The sequence below is a fragment of the Nannospalax galili genome, unplaced genomic scaffold (genome assembly GCF_000622305.1).
Source record: "Nannospalax galili isolate Female #2095 unplaced genomic scaffold, S.galili_v1.0 scaffold1895, whole genome shotgun sequence".
Lineage (NCBI taxonomy): Eukaryota > Metazoa > Chordata > Mammalia > Rodentia > Spalacidae > Nannospalax > Nannospalax galili.
The window spans coordinates 150,926-161,867 of NW_008336020.1; the positions used below are offsets into that span (position 1 = coordinate 150,926).

Here is a 10,942-nt window from a genome sequence, read left to right on the forward strand (position 1 = left end):
TCACTCATCTTTTATTTTGTGCCAAATCAAAGCCTTCAGTCTGGCCAGGACGCCACTTAATTAACATGTCATTCAAATGCCTTCCCCCAACACTAAGGCTTCGGATTTTCCCTCCTTAACAGGAGAGCCAGTGCTCTTACTCAGTAAAGCCCTGCATTATCAGTGTGTAACTGGAGAGTCTCCACTTGAAAGTACAGTTGGCCAAGTGAACGAGAGAACATGAACATGAACTATATAGGTGTCCCACTGAGCAAACCCTCAGCCCCCTTCTTGACATGGAAAAGTGTCTTCCTGCGTCATAAAATTAAATTGTACAAAAGAAAATGAAGATGTAGAGGAGAAAAACCCAAAATCAGAAACCAACCCTACAAAGATCCACAGCTGAATACAACAGAGATACCTATCACTGTAACCAGAGGGTACAGGAAGGTCCTCAAGAGAGATACCTATCACTGTAACCAGAGGGTACAGGAAGGTCCTCAAGTGAGATACCTATCACCGTAACCAGAGGGAACAGGAAGGTCCTCAAGTGAGATACCTATCACCGTAACCAGAGGGTACAGGAAGGTCCTCAAGAGAGATACCTATCACTGTAACCAGAGGGTACAGGAAGGTCCTCAAGAGAGATACCTATCACCATAACCAGAGGGTACAGGAAGGTCCTCAAGAGAGATACCTACCACCGTAACCAGAGGGTACAGGAAGGTCCTCAAGAGAGATACCTATCACCGTAACCAGAGGGTACAGGAAGGTCCTCAAGAGAGACACCTATCACCTTAACCAGAGGGTACAGGAAGGTCCTCAAGTGAGATACCTATCACCGTAACCAGAGGGTACAGGATGGTCCTCAAGAGAGATACCTACCACCGTAACCAGAGGGTACAGGAAGGTCCTCAAGAGAGATACCTATCACCGTAACCAGAGGGTACAGGAAGATCCTCAAGAGAGATACCTATCACCGTAACCAGAGGGTACAGGAAGGTTCTCAAGAGAGATACCTATCACCATAACCAGAGGGTACAGGAAGGTCCTCAAGAGAGATACCTATCACCGTAACCAGAGGGTACAGGAAGGTCCTCAAGAGAGATACCTACCACCGTAACCAGAGGGTACAGGAAGGTCCTCAAGAGAGATACCTATCACCGTAACCAGAGGGTACAGGAAGGTCCTCAAGAGAGACACCTATCACCATAACCAGAGGGTACAGGAAGGTCCTTTCAGGGTCACAGAAATTCATTTCCCTTCTTTATACTCTCCTCCATCCTCAAATCTGGTCCCCATTTGAACTGTATTGATCTGCCTTTCATAGAAAGGGTTAACTATTATTTTTAACATGAAACACCTAAAATTTCCCAGAAAGTCAATGAATGCAGGGCTGAAAATTAATAGCCATTCCATTAGGCAAAACACACCACTGCTGAACCAATATTCCGATTATTTTTCTCATACCTACAATTTTGTTTCCATTGTTTGCTATGCCAAATACTCTCTGAAACCATATACACCTTTATCAGAGTTAAGTAACCAATCCAAATTGTTCTAGTTATCTTTTAAATACTTCACATTTCACACTTTGATTAAACTGCAACTTAAATCAATTATAATTGCAAAGATGTTCAATAACAACCAGCAAGGTCATAATACTGCTCATTTATTAAAATGAAGTATTAAAAACTGTAACAATACTATTATAAATAACAATTCAAAACTGACTTCTAGTATCAAGGATGAATTATTTCAAATTATTAAGAAACGATGAAATTGTGACTGGCTACTTACTAAGATGAAACATTAATGTCAAAGAAATTACTTTCTTTTTAAAAACTATGCTGAAACTGTTTAATTGCAATAGACACTCCAGGATGTGTCATGCTGGGATAATGCCACTTCTTGAACCACTGAAAGCACTCCATGAGCCTCCAAACTCACCCAAGGCATGGAATCATTATCATAGCATGACACACACCTGCCGTGTCTTATTGCTTAATTATAACTCACCATAGATGAAACTGTATTGAATTTTTAGTGCAAGTCTAGAACTGAATAGAATTTCATTCATTCAATCTCATGCCCACATCAGCTTACTGGGCTGTATTCTTGTAACTATCCTGATCACTACTGAAATTTAACAGATTTAGACTCAATATGGATTTAAGTAACCTTTTATTAATAACACTGTTAACATAGTGTTAAGGTAGAATTGACAAATACTCCAGCTAATTTAACTACAATTAATTTCTATCTTCAACCCCCAGTTAGCATTTCTAATAAGAAATTTACCTGCAAATACAAAACGTGTTGCTCAAGTGCAGTAAGGAGCAATGCAGGCTGGGATGCTGAGAAGCTCTGGAGCTTGTTCCAATCGATTGTAATTTTCACCACATCATCTTTGAGGTTAAGCTTCAAAGGGGCAAAGCAGCAACATCACAAAAAGTACATGATTAAGCTGTTTATCTGGGGTTATCACAAAAATAAGATTTCTATGGAGTAATGCCTGTCTATTTTGCTCATAGTTACCAAGTTTCAAAGACAAAATAAAATGCTCTACCTGGTTACCACTTTAAAAAGCCAAACAATGCAGAGTTTCATTTTTTAAAACAAATGGAATATTATTCTAATTCTTATGTCTGCTATGAGACCCTCTTTGAGGTGAAGCCATCCATGAAAGATCAAAAAGGAAAGCTCTTTTGATGCTTTAATACCTAAAATACCTTTGGGTGGTGTCCAAAAATAGGTTTGCCCTAGTCAGAATCCTACTAACTCCAACTGAGCATTCACCTGAGGTACAACTGCTTTAGAAAAGTCCTAGCCAAGGATATTTCTCTTTGATACATATGTATACAAATACATGCCTAAACTTTTTTTTTTCTGAATCAAATTTTTATTGTTTTCTAATCGAGCCAATTTTCTAAAAGAAAATTTTTTAAATCAAAATTATTCACACATAGGGATGGCAATATCTACTTCAAATAAAAATCAAACTATCTCTTAGCTATGACATTCTCAAGCTGAAAAACGAATACTTTTCCACAGTAGTAAAATATATTGCCCAAACTGGATGTCCAGTGTTTTTGCTAAGGTTTTCTTAGTAAGATATGAGGTCTCATCATTACAGTTTCTCATCAGTTACTAACTTATTAGAACAAAATATCCAGAAAACTTTCATGAACTTGAATCTAAGATTATCATCAAAATCAGTCAAAACTTAAAGGGAGAACTTCCACCTGTAATCACTGACTGAGGAAAAGTGAATCTCCATGAACTTTTCTAAGGGCTGACACAATAGCACAGTATAAGAACACACACCGCAGTAGAATCAAGTAATTATAGTTTATTTTGCAGGGATAATTTATTAAAAATTAGCCTGGCTTCTACAAAGTAATGATACATGCTACATGCGTTCAAATACAGTTGTGGGGGTAAAAATACATGAACATGAATCATTGTACATGAAATCCAAAAGATCCAAGATCACCAGAATTGGCACTATATTCAATCATTGTGTGACAGATATACTGTCAATGAAACTAGAAGTATTTAAAGTCCATGTGCGGCAGACATCAAGAAATATGAACTTTTACATATGCTATATTGGCAAAGACAAGCTATCAAGATTTCACATTAAAATTAACACATTAATCTTCACTGATACTACTTTAATGCCTATAAAGATTGTATTACATAACAACTTGTTATGAAAGTAAGCCATGACCATGTTTTTACAGTCCTCCAAAAGATCTACAGTTGATTATGGAAAATTTACGAAAATGATTTTGGGAAAAAGCGGGCAAATCTTCAACCAAAGCAAAGCATCACATTTTCTAGGGAAAGTAACCTGGAAAAATAAATCTTACTGTTTGGTTCATACTCTCATGTCAATTCAGGAGAATTCTACGAGCCTTCGAAGGCAATTTAGGATAATTGTTCTTTTATGAAAATATATATAATACCATAAGTTAATTTTAAAATGGCCCAAATACACTACATCATTCATTCAATGAATTCCCCATCAGTCACATGCATTCTATGTATTTTCACTTCATAATCACGGGCTAGTAAACTAGCACTGCAAAAATTTCTACTAATATGCTATTAACATCTACTATTTAAATGTGCATTTTCAGTAGAAACATTATTAACTGTTTTTTAAAATCTAAGCTAACAATAAATCTTTAGCTTGCTAACATGGGTCAATCAGAGGCAAGGCAAGCAAAAAGATTAAATTAAAAGTAAATTCTGCATCTGGAGGAAAAAATAATTTTCAACAATTCCTTTTTACATTTTCTATTGAGAAGTGCTAATTACACAATGAAACAGGATGAACTTAGGCATATGACAATTTATATCTTAGAAGTCCTTCAAACTTGTTACAAAAGGAAAGACTTCCAAGGGCAATTTTATCAGCATGCATTCTGGTTTTCATTCTTAAACAATTTGTCTCAAATTACAGGGTAGTACTGAAATGGTTAGCATTTATCAATAAAGTAATCTTATTTTTGACACTTGTATGAACGCTTTCTTCATTATGTTAGAAAAAACTCCTATTTTTTTCTAAAGGTTTTTGATAAGTGTCCTAAGTAAAATTTAATCATGGGACACATTCCTTTTGAACCTGTGGAACACCAGAATGTTTAAAAATTTTTAAATCATATGAAAATTTTCAGCATGCAAAATGAAAGTTGAAATCATTTCTCAGTGTAAATTTTTACAACTTCTAAACATAATAAGTGAGAAGAGTTTTTTTTCTCATCTTGACATTTTGACATTAGAGTATAAGTCTTAAAACTCCAAAGTCCACACCAAAAAAGTTCTCTAAATTTTAAGCCATTTAATGGTCTTGGACGTTGCCACTGAAATGATAGTAGCAATCCGGTGTCTAAGATTTAAGCATTTTTTGTTACTAGTTGGCAAACAAGTGTACAAGCTTCAATTTTTAGAAGACTGCAATTTACTGTAGTTTTCCGGTCAAAATAAACATACTAAGGTTTTTTAAATTATTAAAATAACTTTTTACGAGATTAATTTCCATCCTCCTAAGGATTTTAAAAATAATGCTCAAAAAAATGAAGCAAATGCCTTATTCTCATAGAAAGCGAACTACTGTGCTTGACACAAATATCTGTTGTGTCCACTACATGCACCAGACCAGCTCCGAATAGAAAATATATTTCACATAAAATATTTTTAAAGCAGACAAACATGTTGCTTCTCATTTAAAGTTTTGTTAAATGTCACGAATGACTTTATCTATTAAAATATAAGAAGCCCATTTTTGAAAACTAGTTTACTATGACATTTCTGTAAGAGCGACGAATAGTTAAAACGACAGGAGTGACGCAGTTAGCATCGGCCACACAGAACTCATACCCAACAATTAACACCAGAACTTAGACATATTACAGATTACATTTTAAAAACCTTTTAAATCCTCCCACACAATGACCACATGGGAAAATACATAAATAAAACCCAGAGACCCATATGAGCAAATAACCCTCCAAGAGTAGAGGCAGCGCTCGAAAAACTTTCAAGCCATACTGACCAACAAATTTCCAGAGAGAATACACAGGAGGCGAAAGGACCCTAAGCGTTAGGCGCCTCCTAATCTCAGCAGCATCTGCACGTTCACTGTCCTCCGCTAGGAGCGGGTTTTCTCCAGACAGCCGCGCTCACTTTGGCAGTCTACGCGCTCAGTCCTCCTCTCCGGCCCGGCGCGGCAGGGCCTGGGCTCGCTCCCTGGCCTCAGCAGCCCCGCAGTATCCACACGCCGGCCGCTCCTAGGGCCCCCGCTGGAGGAAAAGCCGCCGAGCCCAGGGTGCCCCCGCCTTCCACTCACCTGTCCAGTCAGAGTGTGCAAGGAGCGGAAGATGTCGCAGAGCATCTCTGGGGCGAGGAGAGGGCTGGAGCTTCGCTCCACGGTCCTGTCGCTGCCGCTCGGGGAACTAAGCTCCACGGCAGCAGCCATGACACCTTCACAGCAGCCCCCCGGCACCACGGAATTGCACAACCCCGCCCCTCCCGTTCTGCTTTCGTCGCATTGAGATGACGCAAAACTACACCGTCTCATTTGGCGCTCAGCCGTTAGACCCCACCCTCTTCATGTGACTGACAAATACGAACACCAACCAAGAGCGAGGATTCCAGTGCGCAGAAGGAGTGGTAAGTGTGTTGCTGGAACCTGCGTTTGGTGGTGGTTCTTGGTGTCGCCCGTTGAGGCTTAGAAGCCTGCCCTGAAGGCTGGAGGAAGTCCTGCTGCTAAATGTTAGAATTTGAGCCCCACAATTAAAATTTTAATAAAGCGGAGTGGAGTTGTTTTGGAAAATGATCGTGGATCCGGAATGGAGCGATGCTCACACGTTTCTAAGCTTTGGAAAATTCACAGACTGATCATAGTTGATAGAACATTTTCATCTCTGCAGGGTTGTTTGAAACACTCCCAACAAGCATCACTTTTTTTTTTTTTTCCGAAAGAAAGGTCAGAGAACAATTCGAGTGATGTATTATGCTTCATTTTCCTACCAGGGAACGAAATTAATGACTAAATCTACAAAACAGTTTATGCCAAGTGTCTCAGGGCGATAACTGTGGACAGTCAACCATAAAATTGTTTCAAAGTGAGATACTTATCAATATGAAGGAGGTGCTGCTCCTTCCTTTCTTTGCCATGATTGACTTTGAAATTCCAAGTTTTACGTGAGCTCTTGACCTCCTAATATAAGAGTGACTAATGTTCATTTGACTAACCTTTCAATTCTCTAATAACTCTGTGATTCAACATCCAGACCTGCATTTGTATTTTATTATTGTTTACTTAGGTAATCCTTAGAATTTATGAACTCCTTCATACGTGATTTCTGCTCTCTACTGACATTCCTTACTCCTTCCTGGTGTCCACTGAGCTCATTTTGGCCACTTATTTTCTTCTTTTATAATAAAAACTATTTATAGGCTGAAAAGATGTGGATTACTTTGGGCTAACTCCAAATAGAAATGTATAGATATTAATGTATAGGAAAAGTATAATAAAGACTGAAATTAGAAAGGAAATAATTCGCCTTTTATAGAAAACTAATTACATTTATGAAGTGGGTTGGTGAAAAATCGGTTGCTTAGCAGAAATAATTCATAAGTGTTGGTGTTGGCATTAGCAACAGAATTAGAAACACTGTCCTGCAAGTTTATGCCAAGAATCAGTTGGGAAGATAGAAACTATAAATGAAATCTAGGCTAACTCTGTTATCAACAAAAGCCTTTTAGAAGGAGCTTTAAAGACACAGCTCCATCAAATAATTTTTCTAGCACCCAGAAAAATGCCCAGGGTATTATTTTTTGAATATATGATAATACAACTTTTTCTAATTCAGAAACTTTAAATAGGCATTTATCATCTCTGGGTCTACATCACCTGCTGGTTAATCCAGGTTCCTTAGGATGACATATATCAGGCCTTTCCCATGATCTGACCTATGCTTAAACTTTCCAAATTCATTTTGTTCCACAAACAGTGTAGTTCTCCAGAAAATGATTTTGGCTGTGTGTTTGTGTTTGTGAGTGTGTGTGTGTGTGTGTGCATTGTGTGGGTGGGCATGTGCGCATGTATGGGAGTGTCCATGTGTTTGTGGATGTAAAGGCCTGAGATAGACTTTGTGTCTTCCTCAATTGCTCTCCACCTTTTTTTTGAGGCAAGGTCTCTCACTGAACCTGAAGCTCACAGATTTGGCTAACAAGGCTGGCCAGCCAGCCCCAGGATTCCTCCTTTCTATTATCCTCCAGCTGTGAGTGTACAGATACCTCCACAGCACCTGGCTTTTATGTGGGTGCTGGGGATCCACATTTGGGTCCTCATGTTTGTGTGGCAAGTACATTGCCAACTAAGCCATCTCTTCAGTCCCCTAAAATTTATTTTACTTCTTCAGGTCTTTACTATTTTTTTGCCTCCATGCCTTAAATTTATGCCTTTTGCCTCTTGTGTGCTTAGGAAACTCTAATGTCTTCAAATTTCCATTAGGAAATCTATGGGAAGTCCTCCCTCATAAAGAGTTAATTTTTCTCCTCTTCTAAACTGCTCTTGCCACTTGTACACACTTCTGTAACATTGGTATTCAAATTTATTTGAATGTGTATGTCTCCCTACTGAACTGCTTCCTATTGTCATGCTTGAGGTCTAGCACAGTTTATGGTACACAGTAGCTGCTCAGTACAGCACTCCCTCCTTATCTAAGGCAGGTATGTTCCAAGACTTCCGACTTCTGATTGGATGCCTGAAATAGTAAATAGCATCAAACTCTATACTGTGTTTGAGTTTTACTATAGAGCTTAGCAATTCCAACAAATGTACGTTTTGTTCTTTCCTTAATGAGAATCTATCTTTTCACTTAGAGAAGGGCATTACAGCTTTTGCTTTGCATATCCAGAGTGCCAGTGCCATTACTTTTGTATTTAGGGGAATTATTAAGTTTAAGAAAGCAGATTTAGTCATTAACGTCATTCTCTGATAGGAAAATGGGGCATACTACATCACTACAGGCTTTTCTTAATAAGTTAATTAAAAGTACTTTATTATAAGGATGGAAAGCAGATTAACACAATATAAAAATACTTCTTATGTTACCAAAGCCCACAGTATTCAGTAACATACTCCATGGGCTTTTAACCTGGGAGCAATATTTCAAGAGACGATGACAGTCATTTCTAATAATGATGAAGGATGTCAAACCACTGGTGCCAAAAGGTCGGAGAATTTTAACATTAGTCATGTTTTGCTATGTAACAAATTACACCAAAATTTAGTGGCTTAAAAGAACAAATAGTTGGGCATGATTATATGTGCCTCTAAGCCCAAGACTTGAGAGTCTAAGGCAAGAGGACCACCATGAGTTTGAGGCCAGCTTATGTTGAAAACTTGACTCATAAAACGAAAACCAAACCAAAACAGAAAACATTTCTTATAGTTTATTTGGGTCAGAAATTTGCTTGGTAATTGTATTGGTCAGGGTTCTCTAGAGGAATAGAATTGATAGATGTATATATATTAAAAGGGAATTTATTAGCTTGCTTACAAGGTAGTGTCTGGGTAGTCCTATAATGGCTGTCTTCACACTGGACAGGCTGAGAACCAATAGCTGTTCTCACTTCAGTTAATATAATCAAGAAAATTTCCCACAGGCAAGTTCAGAAATTAACCTAGATAATCAAGATAATCCCAAGTGTACCCAAAGACTTGTCTCATTGGTGGTTTCAGATACTGCCAAGTTGACAGTCAATATTCACCATTACAAGTCCACCCTTTATCAGCTTTACACCCAAATACATCTCTTTATTTCATGCTTAATTTCTAAATGCAAACAATACCAAGGTCATAATTCTGTCTGACATGGTATAACCCATTTACAACTACAAACACACTATTTCCCCCCTAGAATAGGTGATAAAGTCCTTTGAGGAAATGTTTATTCTTTTAGTGTCTCCAAACCTTAACATGCTATAGACTTATAACAATTAATTACTAATGTTATCTAACCTGATGCTACATTACATGGTAAACAAATGGAGAAAAGGGACTGGAGAGATGGTTCAGCAGTTAAGAGTGCTTGCTCCTCTTTCAGAAGAGCTAACCTTGGTTCCCAGTACCCATGTTGGGCTTCAATTGCCTGTAACTCCAGCTCTAGGTGATATGACCCCTTTTCTGGCCTCTGTGAGCACCCCCCCACCCACATGGAATATGCACACAGGCATGCACACATACACACAATAAAAATAAACAATACATCTATTTTTTTAATTTTTGAGGACTTCATACATGAGTACTGTGTTTGCATCATTCCACCCCTCCCGTTGCCCGTCCAGCTCCTCCCACTTCCCCCAACTCTCCCTGTCAATTTACTGTCCTCTTATGTGATTACTAGTGCTGCATGTACATACATACAATTATAAATATACATATATATATAAATATAATGCCTTGAGTGCATTTGGTGGTGTTTGTGCATGCATGTGTTTAGGGCTGACCACTGGGATTAGATAACTTATCAAGGAACTAGTCCCTGGAGAAAACTGATTGCCCCTCTCTAAAAATAAAAAGAATAAATAAACAAAAAACCTCAACGAAAAATAAATGGAGAGAAAAAAACACAAATATCTGCTTAGCAGATAGATGATATGTAGATGGTAGATGATAGATAGAAGATAGATAGATAGATAGATAGATAGATAGATAGATAATAGATAGATAGATAGAAACATTCTTTTTTTAGATGCAAGGAGACCATCAGCTTTTTTATTTTAATTATTTTTGTAATTATACACTTTTTGTATATTTTATTGACATTTTGTGTTTTTCATATACAGTGTCTTAATCATCTTTATACCCCCTTCTCCATCAGCACCCTCCCATAGCTGTCATTTATGTTAAGGCCTATTGAGTCAAGTTAGTGTCCCCACACATCTCTCAGTCCAAGTTCATCCACTGGGGCCTAGTCAGCCTATCTAGAGTCACTCCCTTAAAGAAGATCAGCTCTTCCTCACCCAGTAGTAATCAATTACCAATAGTTCTTTGGCTAAGATTGGGGCCTGCTGCCCATGTCCCCAGCTCTATGCTGGTTTTTGTCTGATTGAGTTTGCATGGGTCTTGTGCATGCTGCCACCACCGCTCTAAGTTTATATGAGCAAGGTCCCAGGAGCCTGTAAGACTCTCTATGGCCATGCACTTCCTCCCCTGGCTCTTACAGTCTTCCTGCCCCTCTTCCACAATGGTCCCTGACCCCTGGGTGGGTGAATATAGGAGTCTTGTCCAAGGACTCACAGTCTGTAGACTCTTAATCTCTATGCTTTGACCATTTGTGGCCCAGGGTGTTAACTGCCCTCTGTTGCATGAGGGAGCTTCGTTGATGAGAGCTGAGAGGTGCATAGTAGTCTCTCTACCTCCTGTTCCACTGTGTTCCTT

At 38.5% G+C, this 10,942-nt stretch overlaps 1 protein-coding gene across 3 annotated transcripts in view; it reads right to left on the bottom strand.

Annotated features, from left to right (window-relative positions):
• Nucleotides 1-6,038, bottom strand: part of Mbip (MAP3K12 binding inhibitory protein 1) — a 20,777-nt gene extending 14,739 nt beyond the window's left edge. For 2 of the 3 annotated variants that reach the window (XM_008830817.3, XM_008830816.3), the window contains exons 1-2: nt 5,837-6,031; nt 2,281-2,400 (exon numbers count right to left, since the gene is read on the bottom strand). In XM_008830817.3, coding sequence (XP_008829039.2) covers nt 2,281-2,400; nt 5,837-5,965 — 249 coding nt within the window. In that variant the 5' untranslated portion in view covers nt 5,966-6,031. Of the gene's footprint in view, nt 1-2,280; nt 2,401-5,836 lie in introns of all 3 variants that reach the window. The other variant, XM_008830814.3, reaches the window with a different exon arrangement.
• Nucleotides 6,039-10,942: the final 4,904 nt, after the last annotated feature.